General features: G+C 35.5%; 1 protein-coding gene across 1 annotated transcript; it reads left to right on the top strand.

Moving 5' to 3' along the window:
* The first annotated feature begins 713 nt into the window (after nt 1-713).
* Nucleotides 714-17,146, top strand: LOC131154365 (glutamine synthetase nodule isozyme-like). The gene is made up of 13 exons (XM_058107081.1): nt 714-1,038; nt 1,120-1,159; nt 1,246-1,349; nt 1,622-1,670; nt 2,029-2,135; nt 4,992-5,079; nt 5,225-5,353; nt 5,825-5,899; nt 13,253-13,306; nt 13,907-13,944; nt 14,071-14,230; nt 14,378-14,438; nt 16,809-17,146. Exons 1-13 carry the CDS (start codon nt 965-967, stop codon nt 16,898-16,900), a joined length of 1,071 nt encoding a protein of 356 aa, XP_057963064.1. The 5' UTR covers nt 714-964; the 3' UTR covers nt 16,901-17,146.
* The last annotated feature ends 4,279 nt before the right edge of the window (nt 17,147-21,425 follow it).

Genomic DNA, 21,425 nt, shown 5'->3' on the forward strand with positions numbered 1-21,425 from the left:
AATTGCTCCTTTTCATCTTTAAATTAAAGTATTATAAAAATATGATAAAAATAATAAAGTTACAAATAATACACAATAAAAAATTGCTATAATAAAAATAAATTTTATTGTAATTATTTTACTTACTTGTTCTACTTTCAAAATTTTGCTTCACAATAAAAATTTTATTGGACAAGAAAATTAAAGAATAGTAAAATTATTTTATAAATAACTTTATTATTATTATTTTCAAAATTTATGTATATTTTTCTTTTAATTATGTTCAAATTTATATGATTATTTAATTTTGATTTTAATTTAAAAGTGTATAAAATGAATAATTTAATCCAACAATTGAAAATCATAAAATTCGATCTGATTTTTAATTTTTTGATAAATAAATAAAAATTATAAATAAAAATTAGAAAACTGATACCAGAAACAAAACATTTTTATAATTTATTTTTTCATTATAGAAAAACGGAAACAGAAACAGAAACAGAAACAGAAGATAAACAGATCTTAAATAAATTTATAAAAGAAGAAGAAAATAAAAGTTAACAATGAATAAATTTTAAATAATTCAAAATTTTCAAAAATTAGCTGGTTTAACACTTTTCTCAATTGAAAATTAAAGCCGCAAAAGTCTAAATATTTTGAAATTAAAGATGATGATGGCACGACTTCGAGGTTATCGAAGCAATAAATAAATTAAATAAGAGTTAGAGAGATAAGAATGCAAGCTTATGGGTAGTTGAGGACCGGCGAGCAAATTAACACCTCAACCAAATGCTTTTGGACGGACTTTCCATGAGGTTGGAAATCTTCTTTCCCCATCTCCACAGCGCCTTCTTCCTCTCTTCCTAGGTAATTTAGTTGACTTTTTTATTGTTATTTGCTTATATAATAATCACCCAACCACCACACGTCCACAACCCACTCCTCTCACCTCTCTCGCTCTCGCTCTAGCCCCTTGCCAGCAGCCATGTCTCTCCTCTCCGATCTCGTGAACCTCAACCTCACAGACACCACAAAGAAGATCATAGCTGAGTACATATGGTACTCACTTCCTTCTGCACCGATCTCATTCATCAATTTTTAGAAACTCTTCTTTTTTCTGATTTCCCCTCATTTTTGCAGGATTGGCGGATCTGGCATGGATTTGAGAAGCAAAGCCAGAGTAATCTCTCTCTCTCTCTCTCTCTCTCTCTCTCTCTCTCATTTTGAATTGCAGATCTCATTAGCATTTTTTTGTTTGTGTAACAGACGCTGCCGGGGCCGGAAGACGACCCAAAGAAGCTTCCGAAGTGGAACTACGATGGATCGAGCACCGACCAAGCTCCCGGCGACGACAGCGAGGTTATTTTATAGTATGTGTCGCCTCTCAGCTTACTCCCCCTCGATCTCCACCGTACATTTTGATCTCCTGTTACGTTTTCATCGATCCGACGGCCACGATCGAAAGTGTCCGCCGTTAAGATAGCACCGAGATTCCGTGTTTTTTTGTGGAATCTCCCGCGTGATTCTCGCTCTTTCTTTCTTTCTCATTCCCTCTCTCTCTCTCTCTCTAGCTTTTTGGCTTTATTCGTCTCTCTCACTAAGAGGCTGATTGAGTTTGTTTGTGTTGACTGACTGGCCCCAGTCCCCAGGCCGTATACAAGGACCCGTTTAGAAGAGGAAACAATATTCTGGTAAGTATTAATGTTCGCTTCCTGAATAGAATCTCTCTCTCTCTCTCTTCTTCCCGCATATACCCCGTGATGCATCCTGACCGTTCATTTGATTGGGTGATGCATCGTGACCATTCATTTGATGGATCCACATTGCATCTTCATGATTAATTGGTTAAGTTTTCTATTAATGGTAACATGGATGGAAGAAAAACGAAAACACTTCATGCCAAGAATTTGCAATCATCATGGTGATAGGCCGGCCTACTCATTGAATAAGAATTTTACTCATCTCCAAGAATGAGAATGATGTGCTTTGTAAATTTTTTGAGAATGGGAGGTGGAAGGGTAAAATGACATTTTGGTATTATGACACAAGGTGATGTGCGATGCGTACACGCCGGCGGGAGAGCCCATACCCACCAACAAAAGGTTCAATGCTGCCAAAATCTTTAGCCATCCCGAAGTTGCCGCCGAGGAGACTTGGTAAAAAAAAAAACTTTATATGATCACCCTCTCTCTCTCTCTCTGCATGCTTTAAAAATATTATTATTCTAAAGTCTGTGAAATGATGATTTTTCTGGAAAATTTGTGCGTTGGTCATGTTCTGAGTTCACACAGGGACAGAGTGGACTCCACGCGCAGACGAGGAGTCCGCGCATCTGTGTCCAGCGGAGCGGATATGGCTGGCATTCAAGTCCCGACATATTATTTAACTAGGCCCTTGTTTTTACATGCAAAAGAAAGTAACTCAAAATATTAAGAATTATTATTTTTTAACCAAATGCAGTAGTTGTCACAAATTTATTGCTAGTAAAAGGGATTTAGTTCCATTTGGAGTGGCCGACTCAGAAGTTTTTTTCTGAGCATGAATATGCGCAAATTGGGAAAAAAGTATAAAAAACATATGAAACACAATCCTTCCAAACTAATTTTCAGAAGTTTGAATTTGGAGAACTTCTAAAGTGGAAATAGCTTCTCAAAAGTGGAGGCCCTTATTATTGGGGTCAATTTGACACATAATCTCTGCTTTGGATCTATTTTGTTATTATTATCTTACTATTTTATAATTTTATGGGGGAAGGGGGCGCAATATCAAAATTTTTAGCTTGAAATGTTTTTGTAATTTAGCATATGTCATTATTTGTTGAGGTTCCAGTGGAGGCACTAGCCTGGATGCCCCCACTGGCTTACACTTGGATCCGCCCCAGTCCATCCAGCAGTTACGTAAATACCTTATAACTTATCATTTTTTTATTAACTAAAAGCAGTATAATAGTAAGAATAACAATCTTGTTTTTCTTTTTTTTTCAAAATACAAATTTTTAGAGTCATATTGTCAAAAATATAGTTGTGTATATATTAATTAAATGTAGGTACATCTACTCCATTTTTAAGGGATGGGACGGGCTCCTTACATTGTGTTTGGGAGGAGAGAAAGTAGTGGTAGATGTGTTAAGTTATGTGAATTGGCTGAGATAAAACATTGTGCTGTATATTCTCCACCAGTATAAAAGGCAAAAGAAGACATAATTTAAAACTACACAACTACCCCTATAGAGTCGACAAAGAAAGTGCAGTCAATCTCAATATGTTTTGTGTGCTTATGGAACATAAGAGTTGTGAGCAATCTGAATCACACTCTTGGCGTCGCAATACAATGGAATGGGAGATCAGAAAGAAATACAGATAGAAGCCAGACAAAGCCAGAGTGTATTTTTGATTGAAACGTGCTTGTTTGCTTGGTCTACTTGAAAAACTTTTTCTCCTTGTAGGAAAATACTCACTCACAGAAAATGAAAGTTTCTTTCCACACCAGATGAGTATATTTTCTGTTGCGTGTTAAGGTAAAAAAAGAAAATAAAAATAAAAATGAAGGAACATGCAGTGAACACAGCACACCCCCCCCCCCCCCAACGCATTGGGTGTCTGGTAAGGACAAGATGTATGCAGAAAGCTTCAGTTGAAAATTGACTTTCTAGAAGAAAATTCTTAGTAGATTAAAGAAATGTTTTGTATCAAGATGTGATTTTTCATTAAACATGGCAAATAAATTATAGCAAAAGAATGCTCTTTGATGACAAGAGTCAAACGGTTTGTTGTGGTTACGTTTTATGTAATATGTAGTATGGAAGTGTCAACACAGATTATGTACTAAACAGAAGTGGTAGGCTTGATTTACATTTCTTGACTGAAATCTAAGAGTATAAGCTTTTAGTTATAACGGTAATTTAGCTTGGTATTTATCGCCATGATTTCTTGGAAGTCTTTGGTTCCTACACGCCTTTATTGTCAATTTGTTTAAAGTATCTTACTTTCCAATGGATGTTATATCTCGCTTGTTAAATTCTCCACGTGCAACCAGGCTACATGTGGGGGAGTATTTAGGCTTGATATACATTGTTGGCTCATAACCCTAATGGCTTACTCTTTTACATAAAGTGGTAATCTAACAATGAGGATGGTGTTGATCGGCCAACTGGGTTGAGCATCTAATAATTCTTTGAAATAGGATAAACACGTTCTGCAACCCCAGATAAATGCCTGGATGGGGTCACATTAGAGGCCTTGGAACAGGTATATTTCATGCTTGCCCCACAGGAGGGGTAAAGCCTGTTAACCAAGAAACAGGTAGTTTATTGACATTTTAAACATTTGTGAGCACCCAAAAAATTGTAAATTTTGTGTTCAAACCAATACATTAGACTTTGAAGCTACCCCAAACTGCATGATGGCCATGTAATTAATTACTCAGCACATGCAGGATTGAGGAATTCCATGTGCCCAGGCTATTAGTCTCATCTCAAAGGGATTTAGATTATACCATGTTACCCTCAAAAGCATGATTTTAATGTTCTCATACATTCATGTGCTACTAAATCTCTGAAATTGTTTCTGATATAATCATAAAATATATTTAGATATTAATTGTGTTGTTATCATCTATATGAATAAATAATGAGAACTTCTAATTTTTATAGGCAGCATTCATTCTTTTCTTTCTAAGAAAAAACTTTCAAAAACTGAATGTCAAAGAAAAAAATTGTAACATGGGTATCACATGTACTTGTTTCTTGGTTTGTTACCATGAGTGATGAGGGGATAGCTTTTAAAAGGTGATCACCCTAAATTGTCTAACAAAATACTTTGGCTTGGGATTTCAAATACTGTATCATTAAAACACTCATTCTTGTTCAAGATATATTAATTTGAAGAACTTTAGATTTGAATAATAAGACAAAAATAAATTGAACCCTAGTGTGGTTGGACTTTTTCTATTTTATTTGTCGTCTTGCTTTTCTTTTCTTTCCTTTTAAAAGTTTTTTCTATGCTTTTGGTTAGGTATGGTATTGAGCAAGAATACACTCTTCTTCAAAAGGATGTCCATTGGCCTCTTGGATGGCCAATTGGTGGTTTTCCTGGTCCACAGGTAACAACAGTGACAAAAATATGGATTATTATTATTATTCTTAAAATTACCCAGTTCACTTAATTTTGAATCTATGGTTAATGGTGTGAGGACCTTGATCTTTTGCATCAATAATATCTAAATGCATAAATGTGTAACTATGCAGGGACCTTACTATTGTGGAGTAGGGGCTGAAAAGGGATTTGGTCGGGACATAGTGAATGCTCACTACAAGGCCTGCCTTTATGCTGGAATTAACATCAGTGGAATCAATGGTGAAGTTATGCCTGGACAGGTATGTCCATTCTCTGTTTGATTTCCCAGGAAAATGGATTAGGAGGGCAGGAAAATAAAAGCTTTTTCAGGATTAGAATGAATATTGAAACTCAAAAGTTCAAAAAGAAAGTGGTAGTATTCTAAGTTATTTTGGAAACCATCGAAGCATCATGTAGGTCAAAAGAAAAAAACCAGATTAAGGGGAGCTTCTCTAATGTAGAAGCTGTGAATCATTTTCCTCTTCTTTTTATTGCATTGGGACTGGATCTTTTATTGCCTATATACCTTGTACATGTGTAAAAGGCCCTATACCTAGTTTTGTCAGTTGGATACTTTAATTAAACCACTAAGGCTCTGTAATTTTGAAGGGTGGTAATTTTTTTTAAATCTTTTGGTTGGAGGCTGCTGGTCTTACATTTTAATTTGCTTATTGTGACTCTTTCTCTTTATGTGTTTTTATTAATCGTGTGGCCATGTGCTGTTGGAACAGTGGGAATTCCAAGTTGGTCCTGCTGTTGGGATTTCTGCTGGTGATCAATTGTGGGTTGCTCGATACATTCTTGAGGTACGCTCATACAATAAGTCATAGTTGGTGATAGCTTGTTATAAACTAGTTTTTTTCTCTGTTCATTCTCTTTTGTCCTTTTGAAGAAACTTTTGCTCTCTGCTTGAGAATACAAGCAATAAAGAGTCTAATTTCACTAAAAATTAATTATGTTAAAATAAAAACAATAGAAAGAAATCTGAATACTATAAGGTTCAGATCTGAATTAATAAAATCAATTAAATCATAATATAAAAAATTGTAATACCATCTCAAATTATACAACGGAATAGCAGCATATAACATTTACTTGAAGGTGTTTATCCACCAAGGATGTATATGTAAATGAAGAAAGGTGGCTGCAGATGGAAATACTTGAATATATATCAATTCATCCACTATTATTGTTCTCTTGAAAGTGTCAAATAACATAATCATATAATTTGTGTTAGATCAAGAAGAATGGGAGAAAATTAGATGATATATTATCACTGTAGAAGGGGTATTTATACATAAGGAGGCTATACAAAGAAAGAAAGAATCATTGTACAAGCTAATCAAATCCCCACTATCATTCCTATAATTAAGGCTAATCAAATCCCCATAATTACTCCTATAATGAAGGCTAACATTCCCCCTCAAACCCAAGATGGTGATGAGGAAACCAACTTGAGTTTGGATAGCAGGTCATGAAAACGTCCAAGGAGAGACTTGGTAACAATGTCAGCAGTTTGATCAATAGAGCAGACAAAGATAAGCTTCAACAAACTGCGAACAAGATGTTGATGAACAAAATGGCAGACAATCTCAATATGCTTAGTCCGCTTATGGAAAACATCATTGTGAGCAATTTGAATGGCACTCCTATTATCACAATAAAGAGGGGAGGCATAATTGTGAACAAGACCCATATCTTCGAACAACCATCGAAGTCATAAAAGCTTGGAAGTAGCATCTGCAAAAGCCCGATGCTCAGTTTCTATACTAGATCGAGCCACAACCGTTTGTTTCTTACTTCACCAAGAAATTAGAGAGGTGCCAAGGAAGAAATAGTAATCGGTAGTAAACCGACGATCAGTAGGATCTCCAACCCAATTAGCATTGGAATACCCCATAAGATCAAGTGATGAAGTATAAGAAAAGTGAAGTCTATGGAACAAAGTACTCTTAATATAGTGAATAATCCGGAGAACAGCATCATAATGGGTAGTACGGGGAGCAGCCATAAATTGGCTTCCCAAATGAACAACATATGAAATATCAGGGTGTGTGATAGTGAGGTATACCAGACTACCAGCCAATTGTCGATATAGAGTAAGCTCTTCAAGTGGCGTTCCATCCATTGGAGTGAACCGAGTATTTTGCTCAAAAGGAGTAGACACTGTCTTGTTATTAGTCAAACTAGCATGGGAAATAACGTCAGAAGCATATTTAGACTAAGAATGATGGAGGCCATTAGAGGACGAAGATACTTCTTGCCCAAGAAAGTACGTCAAAGCTCCCAAATCCTTCATTTCAAAATGTTGGTGCAAATAATGTTTAGGGCTAGATATGCCTTCTATATCATCACCTATAATAATCATGTCATCAACATATAATAAAAGAAAAACCATGCGATTGTTAGTTTTACGAATAAAGAGATTAGAGTCATGAGGACTATAGGAGAACCCAAGTTGATCAATGGTCGAACTAAACTTTGAAAACCAAGCACGAGGGGCTTGTTTCATACCATAAAGGGCTCGACGAAGACGACAAACTTTTGAAGAAGCATGAGCATAGAATGGTGGTGGCCGCATATCAACCTCTTCCTGAAGATCACCATTAAGGAAGGCATTTTTTACATCCATCTGATATAATTTCCATTTTTTAACAGCGGCGATAGCTAAGAGACTTATAACAGATGTAATTTGAGCCACAGGTGTAAAGGTCTCTTCATAATCAATTCCATACTCTTGTGTGAAACCTTTGGCAACTAATCGAGCCTTGTAACACTCCATAGAACCATCTAAGCGAGTCTTAATTTTGTAAACCCACTTACAACCCGCTAAAGTTTTACTAGGAGGAAGATCGACCAAGTCCCAAGTATGTGTCTTTTCCAAGGCCTGAATTTCATCTGTCATTGTTTGTTGCCACATAGGATTAGAGCCGGCTTCCTTGTAAGAACAAGGTTCATTTAGAGATGCAATGGTAAAATAACAATGATAGTCACGAAATTAAGTAAGCAAATGACTTACTTTGTTAGAAAGATGAAGGAGAGGAGGAACAGATGAAGAAGAATCAGTTTGAGTGGTTACAAGTTCAGTAGATGGTGCAGATTCTGAGGACGAGGTCGTAGAAGACGGGACAAAGGTGCTGAGCTCAACAGTAGATCTGTAGGAGAACTATTTGGAAACAAGTCGATGGACAAATTAGGAAAGAATAGAGAAGAAGATGAGGCACAACCTTGAAATTTGAGAGAGAATAAAACATTGTATGCTCCCAAAAAGTAACATATCAAGATATTCGAAGTCGATTCGAAATTGGATCCCAACAACTATCCCTTATGTTCAATATTATAACCTAAGAAGCAACAAAGACGTCCTCGGAGTTCAAGTTTGGTATACTCATGAGGTTGCAATAGAACAAAGTAGACACAACGAAACACTTTCAAGGTTTTTTAATCTGGTGGATAACCATACAATTTTTCAAATGGTGACTCATTGCGAAGAATGGAGGAAGGAACTCGGTCTATGGTAAAAACAACGGTAAAAGTTGCTTCACCCCAAAAAAGTTCAGGACACGACATAAATAAAAGTATTGCCCTAATAGAATCAAGAATATGCTCGTGTTTACGTTCTGCACGTCCATTTTGTTAAGATGTGTCTAGGCAAGAACGTTGGACAATAGTGCCTTGTTTTTGAAGAAAATTGAGAAAATAAGAATCCTTATATTCCATGGCATTATCCATACGCAAGACTTTAATGGGTCGGGAAAATTGAGTTTGAATCATAGTGGCAAAAGTAATATAAACTTGGGGCAACTCAGATCTATTTTTCAGGAGATATATCCAGGTAAATCGAGAATAGTCATAAACAAACAAAACATAGTAGCGAGAACCTCCCATAGTAGGAGTAGGAGACGGGCCCAAAATATCAAAATGCACCAAATCAAAAGGAGTAGTAGAAATAGAATCACTTTTATTAAATGCCAAAGCTGATTGTTTAGCTAGGTTATACTGGGAACAATGCAAAGATTCAATTTTCACTGAGCCTAATAACCTAGAAGAAACAAGAAAACGAAGTTTATTAATTGACACATAACCTAATCGAAGATGCCAAATATGAAAAAGAGACTCAGAAGAAATTGTAGATGAAGCAAATGGAAGAGGTTGGGAAATTGGAATAGGAAGATAATTGAGCTCAAACAACCTTCCAACTTTACGGCCAGTCCCAAGAATCTATCCTGTCTATGGATCCTGCACATGGCAACCATCAATAGAAAAGATTCAAGGTTAGGTTAGGCACATAATATGTATTAGGCAATGAAAGTGTGGAAGAGGAAACATGACTGATATGATTAATTTTTATAGAAGAACCATTTGCTGTGTGAATGATAGGTGGAGAGGTGGGAAAGATCGGAGAGGTGAGTAAATAGGAATCAAAAGTCATGTGATTACAGCAAGCGCAATCAAAGAACCAAGATGTACTTGAGACGGTATCCAGGGCAGAAAAATTATTAGATAACATAACCTATTTGAGAACACTTTCTAAATCTTTTAGAGAAAAAGAGGACTGGGAATTTGAGGATTCTGAAGATTCAACAGTAGCTGAAAAAGATGAAACTGAAGACCTGGAGTTATTTTGCGGTTGAGGTTGATCTTCTTTAGGTTTAAGAGGTCGAGTTGGACAATTGTCAATAATATGAACAAGATGATGGCAATATCGACATTCGGCCGTAGGATATTTAGAAAGCACATGGCCCTTTCTAGAGCAATTCCTAAAAAATTGTTGACCGGATGTGATCCGACCACCGTACTGAGGTTGAGGAGCAATGGCCAAAACAACATTTGGGGTAGAAAACTTTGTTATGCCAAGACAGGTTTCCTAAAAAATGATCTCAGATATGGCACTATCCAAAGTAGGAAGAGGATGCCGATGCAGCAAGGAAGCACGAACTGGTTCATATTCAGGACGTAAGGCCATAAGAAATTGAATGAGATGCATTTGATCAGTAGTTATCTGGGATTGAGCAAACTGATTCCAAAGAGGCTGAACTTGTGCCAAGAAATCATTGATTGATTGTCCAAATTCTTGCTTCAAATTGTGCATAATAGTCCAAGTTGATATTGATGAGCAAAACCAGTAGTAGTATATCGATGAGCAAGAAAATCCCAGGACTCCTTGGCTGTATCAAACTGCTCAAATTGAATATGATCGATGGGACTGAAGTGTTCTGAAGCCAAGTAATGACTTGATGATTCTTACTCTCCCAATCATCAATTTGTTGAAGAAATTTATCCTAAGACTCCCCTTCCTTTCGTATTGGTGTACCAAGTTCACCAGTAGCGATTCGCCAAATTTTCCATCCAATGAGAAAACTATGCATGCTTTAAGCCTAGAGATTATAGTTAGATCCATTAAGAATGGTGTGAATAGGTTGAGAAAACTCTGTTTTTTCCATGGTGACAAGTTGTGTAGAAGAATGATAAATAGGAGGCTAGATACACCAATAACTCAAAGAAACATATCTAAGCGAACCCGAAATTTTTTTTTTTTTTGTTTTTTTTTAGACCTTCGATTTTTCAACAATAAACCAAATTTACATCCAACGCTTGTAAACCCCTAAGCTTCAAAAAGATCTTCATACATATAGAAAAACTGGACGGAGAGGTCGCTGTATAGGATGCCGTAGGAGTAGATGGAGCCGGAGCAAGCCGATGAGATAACAGTGGAGTTGGCATTATGGGAGCACATACTCGAGTCGCAGGCAACGTTGGAATATGAAGTGGACTGGGTGGGCTCGAAGATTGGGTGGGTTTGAAGATTGGCGTTGGGTCCAGGTGAGACCACTGCTGCTGTCGAATATGAGGGAGAGGTTTTTCTTAGGGGTTCTGAGGCCGACAGTGATGATGTAGTCTGACAAACATCTAGGCACACAGACTTTCTGTAAGTGCCAAAATTTGATTTCTAGAGTGGTCCATAGTCGAGTAACATAGTAAGTTCATAAAAAAAAATAGTTAGCTTATCTATACTATTAATCAAAGGAAGAGGAGGTAGTTTTAAATCAATACTTCTTTCCTCATTATTCCTAAAATGCCTTGAGCCTTACAATTTATCATTTATTTGCAAGATTTACAAGCCATGGATGCATAAGTAATTTAATAAAATAATTTATATTTTAATATTTTAAAATTATTTTTCTAATTTTCCTACTACTTCTATTAGCGCCCCCATTATCTACACAACTTTCACTCTTTCCGAAAAAAAAAGGTTGTGGATTGTACTGCATGCATATAGTGGGTGCCCACTCCATAGCTAGTGCTAATAAAAAACATAATTCAATACAATTCTTCTATTCTGTCATCTGGTTCAATTGGCCACATTTTGATGTTGAAAAGTAAAATAGTAATATTAGGCGTGTCCAAAGTTAATAGCAACATGAAATAAAATTAGTCTAGTTTAGTCATTATTGCCATCTAATTGGTGGTCAGTAATTTCAATGGAATATGTATGAATTACAATGCTAAAAAAGAAACTAATTTGGCCCCAAAAATGGCTGTCAACCGAGGCAGAAAGGCAGCTAGTCCTATTTTCAAAATTGGCCTATCTGATCTTTGTTTTAGAAAGCAAGCAAAACGTTGAGTTTGCTGGTTTTTGCTCAACAATTATTATTAAAAGACATGATTTTGTCTGGTCTTTATCCCAACCTATTTCAAAATTCTAGTGAACACAAAATAACATCACAAGTTTAGATGTTTTCTTCAAGTTTACCTAGCTTGGAAGTCTGCCATCATCCAAAGAAAAGTGTAGATATAATATGCTCAGTTCTTTATGTAGCCCCTTTTATATCCAACTGCAATTTTCTTGTACCAACAAAAGAATAAAAGAACTAAATTAAAGAGCAATAGTGGTCTTAGAAATTAAAGAGATTATGCAAGGTAAGTTTACCCGTGGAGCTTTTTTTGAGTGGATATTTCAGTTATAAATACTTCTCTTAAACAATATCCTGCAGTTAGAACATCTAGAAAATAAAAAAACGATTATAACTTTGACCAACATATAATAAATTGGGAAGTATAAACCTTAATAACAATCTCTATTATTAAGGTAGATAAACCAGTTTCCTATTTACCACCGGTTCCTCTATAATGATCATCCAATTATGGTATTGCTAGCATCCTAAAATTCACTGTTTCAAGCAGACATCACCTTATGAGCAGTATACGAGCATAGGCAATAATTATCAAATAATAAACACTAACAACAAATCATCAACCAAGCAAGTACGGTTGTATTATACTGCAAAATTGATCCTTTGAAGCCATTTGGTAACTTCTTGCATGTATCCAACTCACAAAAATATCAAAGATCTCTTTTACGTGAAAATTTTGACCATCTAAAACATTATCAAAGCAAAATAACATAGTATTAAATAAATGAAAAAAATGAATGAATACATGAATTATATTATTAAAGAACATCACTGGTGAAAGAATATATATTATTGAGAATTAAAGAATTGCTTTTGAATAACTTGATTTGTTTTCTTTAAGGTGAAAATAAACACTGATCTCCATTTTCCAATCACTTTTGCTTCCCAACGGGGTGTGAGAATGAAGAGGGAAGAATTTTCTGGATAGAATAATATAATCTATCAAAATTTGACATTATTCCTGTTATCAAAATTTCAGTTCCCTAGTTTAATAATCTATCATTGCCTGCTTTTTTGTCATATTGATAAGAACTGGCCTAGAGTTCTTGATCCTTTCACTGATCGACTGATGCAAGAGTCTTGTTTTCTGATTGACCAAAAGCACCTCTTTGAAGGAGTGAATCGGTGACCCAACAAGAAAAGGTAGGGTGGGGCAAAGGTTTCGGGAGATGAAGAACAGAAGAAGAGCAATTGTTGGTATCTTTTCTAGCCAAAAGACTGGAAAAGAGAAGAGGGAGATAGATAAAAAGAGGAACCATTGAGTGCAAGAGATTGAGAGGAAGCCCAAATGCTACTTCTGACAGAAAAGAAAAAACCAAAGAGAGTGAAACTATTTAAACTAGATCGTTTTATCTGTCAAACAAGATGCACTCACAAGGGTGCAAACTGGCTCTTTTAGCATAGTTAATAGATTTTTTTTTTCTGTTGCAGTCTTTCTGACTTTTTATATTGCTTGATGAACAGAGGATTACAGAAATTGCTGGGGTGGTTCTTTCATTTGACCCCAAACCAATTCAGGTTCGTACATAACCAATTCAGGTTTATTTAATTATTATTTTCTATTTTATTTTATTTAATGTTCACAACTATTCTCTTTTAATGAGCAAGATCAATAATCAAATGTCTTGTTTTCTCCTCGTTAACATCTTGGATTATTTTTCATACAATCTCATCAAGCATGTCGCTCACTCCAAAAAAACCTATCAGTTGAAAAACTTCCAGTGTCTATCCTTTTAAGTGCAGCCATTCATTTATTTTTTAATACCAAGTAATGTGCTTATTTCTTCGTAGTCGTTTGAAATGTTTCTACATTTTTATTCTTATAAAGTAATTTAAAACTTAATATTTTTTTCATAGTCATTTGACATGACTATTTCTTTACACAGGTTTTTTTCAATGTATCTTACAATTTTCTTTTTCTAATTATTATTTGACGGATATTTTGGAGAAGTTAGCTTGTAACTTGTAAGATAGAGCAGCAAGCATGCCTATTATTTTGGGCCTTTTTGGCCTTTGGTCTTGTACAGTGCTTTATCATTAGTCTTTTTGATTGGCTGTGATTTTTTGATTTACATGTTATTAACTTCTTTCACAAACCATTTTTGCAATTAAATATAGGGTGATTGGAATGGTGCTGGTGCCCACACTAACTACAGGTAGATGCTGAATCTATTGTTATTTTGAGTAGGAAAGCACAATATGATTGGATATCCATAATTCCCTTAGAAAATGTGTAATTATGAAGCATTTTTTATTGTTTTGGCACTGAATTTTTTTCACAGCACCAAGTCCATGAGGAATGATGGTGGCATTGATGTGATCAAGAAAGCAATAGAAAAATTAAGTTTGCGCCACAAGGAGCATATTGCTGCTTATGGAGAGGGTAATGAGAGAAGATTGACAGGTCGCCATGAAACAGCTGACATTAATACCTTTTCATGGGTAAGTTAAATTTTTCATCCTGGTATTTTCCTTTTTGGGGCTAAATTTTAGAAGCCAATTCCTTTTCTTTTAACAAAAATAAACTATTTGTATTTGATAGATGTACTGTTCTAGTGATCAGTGTTATATGCTTTTGTCAAAAATCAGGGTGTTGCAAACAGGGGTGCCTCAATTCGTGTTGGTCGTGATACTGAACAAGCTGGGAAAGGTAAGAATTTTTATGCATTTTTCATTTATAATTTGTTCCCTATCACCTGTCTCCTATGAATCGCCTATAGAAAGTAGTGAAGCCAAGAAAGAGCACTCTAGATTGTAGGAAGCTGCACTTCTTGAGGTTAGCAAACAATTTCGCTTCCCTCAATGTGGCAAAAGACACCATAAAGATGTGTCAAGTGCTATATCATCAAAGTAGACCACTAGGAACTTTCCTATGAATGGCTATAGAATATGTGTCATAACCTTCGTAAAAGTGCTAGGCGCATTAGAAAGTCCAATTGGCATGTCCAATCACCCAAATAAACCATCTTGGGTCTTAAAGACCAGTTTCCACTCATCTTCCAGTCTTTTTCTAATTTGGCGATACCCACTACGCAAGTCAATCTTGGAGTACCAACTAGAGCCAGCTAGCATGTCAAGCATGTCCTCAAGTCTAGGGATAGGGAACCTATACTTGATGGTGTTTTCGTTGATGGCTCTACTATCTACATGCATCCTCCAAGATCTATCATTTTTTGGAGGTAGGAGAGCTAGTACAGCGCATGGACTAAGTCTATGTCTCACAAATCCTTTGTCAAGGATTTCTCCTACCTATTCAATTCAACACTCTCTTTAGGGTTCATCCTATAATGTGGCAAGTTAGGTAGCTGTGAACCTGGAATGAGATCTGTGGCATGCTGAATCTTGCATAGGTAGCTCACTAGGTAACTCACTAGGCACAATATTAGAGAACTCAGCTAGGAACTCTCCTACCTTAGGTGGGCATTCACATAAATATTCTTGATCCTCATAAGGAACCTCTCAAGCGATGAGAGCTAAAATGCACATGTTTTCTAAGCTCTCTCACTCAAAAGTCCTATGATCAAGCAAGTGAATATTTCTTTGAACTGGGGCATGACTGACTATCTTGTTCCTTAACTTAGGATCTTTGGGGGTGGGCTTAGTATGGGTCAAAATGATGTTTTTATCTTTATGCTTAAACTCCCTACTATGATTGGTGACATCATGATCAAATATCCACGGTTGCCCTAACAGGACATAGGCCACATTCATTGGGAGTACATCACAATAGACCCTATCCTTCTAATCTCCCATTTGGATGGGTATAGGAGACCTCTTGGTAACAGGTAGATTTGTCCTATTTACCCAATTCACCTTAAAAGGCTGAGGGTGTGGCTCTCCTTAAATGTTTAATCTTCCTAGAACAGCCTTTGAGATCACATTCATGCTACTACCCCCATCAATAACAAGCTTACATGTCCTGTCTCCACAATGAATGAAAGTGTGGAAAATAGTGGTCCCTTTCCACTTCTCATTATCCATGGTAGTTAATAAGACACACCTAACCACACTAACATGGTGACCGTCCTCCTCAAAATCATCTACAAGCTCACTCTCATCTCCTGAGTTCATGCATACCTTGTGACAGCCAAGTAGAGAGAAAGAGAGGGAGAGAGGGAAATGTTTGCAGAAAATTTTGTGGGCCTTCGCAGCTTGTTATTCATAATTGGATGTTGATTTATTTTCCTTTGAGCTGAAAATTTGACAGAAGGTTCATGACCTGTCCTTCTACATTATGATGGTGTGATTCTGATTTGGAGCTCATTAGAACTGGTTTTCTTTGCCTTTGCTTTTGGATGAGACCTCTCCCTATTTAGTTCTTTCTTGTTTTATTCCACCTTGTGTGTTGATGACTTTATGCTGTGTTTAGGAGCATGGATTTAAGAGTTTAGATTTGGATTAGATGGGTTTTGACAAATTTAAATATAATTTTATATTACATCTTTTCCAAATTCAATACGACTACAAATCCAAGACCTCTCCAAACATGATGTTATTTAAGTGCCAAGTTGTTTTTTATGATAATTGATATCGTATGCTTCTAGTTCCAACTAGGGGAAACTTATTGTTATTCTAGTATATTTTTATATGGTGAAAGATTGAAAGTGGACTTCAATGGTTTTTCATTCACATCTAATGTTTTTTTATGTAAATCTTTATGTCCTCTTCATGTTCGAGTGTTTGATTTTGTGTTGTCGATTTCTTTGCTAATGACTTGTAATATAGTCATTAATTATTCTACTTAGTGTTTATTTGAACAAGGGAATGGATTATCCTGACGGCCTAGACTTCGTTTCCCCACAAAAAATGGTCGGGCCTTGTAGATATAGTAATGAAAAATATACTGCGACAAATTATGCATTCCAGTGGAAACTGAAATATTAGATTGTCTCGGAACCTGTTGGAACTTGTGCATTTTTTCTGGGAGCCTTTGGTTCTGTCATTTCTGCATGTCATTCACATAGTATTTATTAGTTTACAACTGTTATCACCCCATTCTTTTTCTTGCTACAATTGGCAGGCTATTTCGAAGACAGAAGGCCAGCATCAAACATGGACCCATACGTTGTCACTTCCATGATTGCTGAAAGCACCATTTTATGGAAGCCTTAAGAGAATGAAATTTGTAAGAAGATGCAGGGAGGGAAGAGAGGGAAACCTATTCTTGATTTCCATAAAGTGTTGTTGCATTTTTGTTTATCAATCCTTCTATATTTCTAGTTCTAGTTTGCTTATTTGCTTTCTTGTGGTTTGATGCCATTTAAAATTCAAACTTTTATGGATGGATGTAGTTTGTTGTGTACTGTGCGTCAAATATTGGTTAATTAATAAATAAATAAATTTGAAATGTTAGAATAATGGAGAAAATATTTTATGCATTTACTATTTCCAAGCAAAATCCTTTTTTTGCCCCTTGAATCAGCTTCAGACATTTCAGCAGCAAGATTTAATTTAAACAATTAAAATATGAAACAAAAACGTGAGAGACGAATAAAGAATTCAGACACGTGAGGCTTCGAAAGACACAGAAGGTGCTTCGCGAGAGAGAGAGAGAGAGAGAGAGAGAGAATAGAGGCTTCGTTGAGCTTCGTCCAGGCTTTGAAAGAGAGAGCAGAGGGTTCATCGAGCTTCGTCTAGTCTTCGAAAGAGAGAGTAGAGGCCTTGAGAGAGAGCAGAGGCTTCGTCAAGCTTCGTCTGGCTTCGGTGACAAAGCAGTGGAGAAGAAGCTTCGTCAGCCTTCACTCATTGGGAAGAAACTAGGGGGCAATATTTCCCCACGTTTTGACCAAACTCAATAGCGAGGAGGAACTCCTCTATTGGCATAACCGTGAAGATTTTGAAGATCCTTTATTGGCCAATTACCTTCAAGAAAATGATTATCCTAAGCCTGCCAATGACACTGATTTAATGATCCTTTCTTGGGAAATTACGTTGAAGAAAAATAGGGACCTGACTTGAACCCTCCAACTTTGAAAATTTTGAAACCTTGAAAATTATGAGCTCATCAATAATGGAGATCACGATGATGCTATTCTTGCCAATTGATTCCATGATTATTTGGATATGAAGCCTGCAGATTATGCGCATCTCATTACTTACTTCAAGGCTATGATATGGTTAAACCACACGAATCATGTTCAAATAGGGACAAGTCTTTTATTAAATCAATGAAGAGTTGTTCTTTCACTTGGCCCAGGATGTATGATCCATCAAACATACTCTTAAGGAAATTTCTCTTCATTTTTTTCATAGCGAGAAAAAGATGAAGAGCCCCAGTGAAGTTATTTATGTTATAATCTGATGGAACATCAATCAACTTGATCAAGGAAACTAATGTGATTAAATAAATATATATTATAGCGGAGTGGTATGAAAAGTAAATCAATGCAGGAAAATGTTTTTTTTTTTTTTTTTAAATATTGCAATTGGCAAATATCTCATCATGGAGAATTGATCAAGCATCCACAAATACACAACCTACCTTGAAGTAATAAGGTGGTAATCTTAGCAAATTTGGATTGAACTCCAAATACGACCAATCAACAATATGGACTTAATGTTATTTGTAAAGTGAAGAGCATGGGCAACTATTTAAAATAATTTCATATATTATCATGGGCATTGTGTAAGAATATTTGTAATTTAATCTGCTGAAAATAGGAATCTTTAACTATCCTGATCATTACATATATCACTTTTATGCAAAAAAATTAAAGGTTTCATAAACAACATACCGGAATCAGTCATAACTCAAAATCAATCTTGAAGAAAAACTCGTAGGAATCGTTTCTTTCGCTTAACCCTCTTTCTATGGGTAACCTGATGAAAAGAAGAGATAGCAGCCAGAGGATAATTTCCAACATATATATATATATAACCATTATCCTACTCCCCATAAAAGCAGACATTTATTGGAAAAACTCTTCAACTTCCTTATTAATTCTCACTGAATTTTAAAAGCCATAGCCTCCTTAATCCTTTAATTCAAAAAATGTTTCATATTGCACTCATTCATGTGGGACATATTTCAATATTCTCTCACTTGACCCATATGAATGACATTTATTTGGATTGACAAAGTAAACATGATATGCGCATAACATTAGCTTATTCGTACTTTAGTGAGATTACAATAATATTATATTTAAATAATTTACCAACATGAGTCATGACAGTAAATATCAATAAGGCGACATCTTCCTTGCATGTACTACAATGCTAGTAAATCACATAATTATAATCTATAATAGTAAGTTACTGTAATGTCCCCATAATATTTTGTCAAAGACGATTCCTGTCATCAATAATTCATCTCCATAATTATGTAATTGATGGTAAGCAGGAAAAATGTCAGAAACACAATTAGCGATATCTCTATAAATGTTATAGAACAAAACATAAAGATCCACAAACATACATCAGAGATTGTAATAAAGACCCATGCGATCAACATGTTCCTTAAATGTAATTGGTGCTAACCCTTTAGTCAAAGGACCTGTAATTATGAGCTCAGTCTTAATATGTTCTATTAACACTGTTTGTTTCCGAAGTTCCTCCTTAACAGCCAAATATTTGAGCTCCATGTGCTTAGCATCATTAGAATATTTGTTGTTCTTGGAGAAAAAGACTGCTGCGGAGTTATCACAATATATTCTCAGTGGCGTGGCAATATTGTCAACAATTTCAACTCCCGAGATAAAATTCTACAACACCATAAAGCATGAATTGGGGCTTAAAAGCATGCCACAAATTTAGCTTCTATAATAGATGTTACTATGATAGTCTGTTTGACGCTTTTCCATAATATTGCTCCTCTAATTAATAGGAACAAATAATCAAAAGTTGACTTCCGACTATCAACACAAGCAACAAAATCTGAGTCGGAGTAGCCAATCACCTCCAATTGATTAGACTTTTGATACATGAGCATATAGTGTCTTGTTCTCTTCAAATATCTTAAAACCTTCTTTGCGGCTTTCCAATGCTCCATTCCGGGATTACTTTGTTATCTCCCGAGCATTCCAATTGCAAAACTAATGTCTGGTCTCGTATAGGTTTGAACAAACATCAAGCTTCCAACAACAGATGTAGAAGGAATATTTTCCATTCTTTTCTTTTTTCTAATGCATTTTGTGGACAATCCTTTTCATTGAATTTGTCCCCTTTACAAATAGGAGCAGGAGTGGTTGCACATTCAGCCATATGAAATCTTTCTAGAACTTTATTGATATATCCCTTCTGAGACAACCCTAACAATCCACATTATCTATCACGAAAAATTTCAATTCTTATCATGTAAGTTACCTCGCCCATATCTTTCATTTCAAAGTTCATAGAAAGAAATATCTTGATTTCATTTAGTAAAACAAGATCATTACTGGCAAGCAATATATCGTCAACATATAGAATCAAGAAAATAAACTTACTTCCATTGACCTTTAGATACATACACCGATCAACGATATTTTCATTAAATTTTAAAGGACGTGATGGTATCATTAAACTTAAGATACAATTGTCTGGAAGCTTGTTTAAGTCCATAAATTGACTTCTTTAATTTGCATACTATATGCTCCTTTCCTTTTATCAAGAAATGTTCAAGTAGATCCATATAAACCTTTTCATCTAAATTTCCATTCAGAAAAATAGTCCATTTGGTGTAACTCCAAATCGAAATTAGCCACCAGAGTCATTATGATCTTAAGAGAGTCTTTTTTTCGATACAGGAGAGAATATTTCTTTGTAATCAACACCTTCCTTTTGAGTGAAACCTTTTGCAACAATTCTAACTTGATGTCATTCAATATTGCCATTGCAGTCGTGTTTGGTCTTAAAGAAACACTTACACTCAACTATCTTAAAACTTTAAAGCAAATCAATGATGTCCCAAACTTTATTTTGCTCTATTGGTTTCAATTCATCATTTAAAGCATTGATCCACTTTTCGGAATCACTACTTTCAATGGCTTGTGAAAATGAAATCGGATCTTTATTTGTCCCTAAATCATAATTAGATTCTTGCAGATATACCAAATAATAATCTAAAATAGCTTATCTTCTTTCTCTTTAAGATCTCCTTAATGCTATTCCTTGTGATTGTTTTGCAATTGATTCATTGGTGATATTCTAATTATGAAGTGACTGATCACTAGATTGTTGTTCAATGTTATCATACTGTTCGATAACTGGAGAAACAACAAATTCTGTTGAAGTTATGTGCATCTGGATAGGCACCCGAACTTCTTCAATGACCACATTACGTGATACATCACTCCCACTAATTTCACCATTTTCAAGGAATTTGACATTTTCGGTTTCAACAATTCTTGTACTATAGTTAGGATAGTAAAACCTATACATTTGGACTTCTCTGGGTAACCAATAAAGTACCTTCTTATAGTTCTAGAATTCAATTTCTTTTTGTGTGGATTATAAATGCTAAACTTTGCTAGAAAACCTCAAATATGAAAGTGTCTTAAACTTGGTTTCCTTCCCGTCCACAATTCAAAAGGAGTTTTTTGAACTGCCTTACTAGGAACCCGGTTAAGCAAATAAATGGTTGTCTTAGGAGCTTTCATCCACAAAGAAATGGGTACTGAGGAGTTACTTAACATACTTCTAACCATTTCCATAAGAG

The sequence above is a fragment of the Malania oleifera genome, chromosome 4 (assembly GCF_029873635.1).
Source record: "Malania oleifera isolate guangnan ecotype guangnan chromosome 4, ASM2987363v1, whole genome shotgun sequence".
Lineage (NCBI taxonomy): Eukaryota > Viridiplantae > Streptophyta > Magnoliopsida > Santalales > Ximeniaceae > Malania > Malania oleifera.

Coding starts and splice junctions, on each gene's coding strand:
- LOC131154365 (XM_058107081.1), top strand. CDS start 965: ATGTCTCTCCTCTCCGATCTCGTGAACCTCAACCTCACAGACACCACA. Junction 2,136..4,991: donor GTTGCCGCCGAGGAGACTTG/GTAAAAAAAAAA, acceptor GCTTTTGGTTAG/GTATGGTATTGAGCAAGAAT. Junction 14,439..16,808: donor TACTGAACAAGCTGGGAAAG/GTAAGAATTTTT, acceptor TACAATTGGCAG/GCTATTTCGAAGACAGAAGG.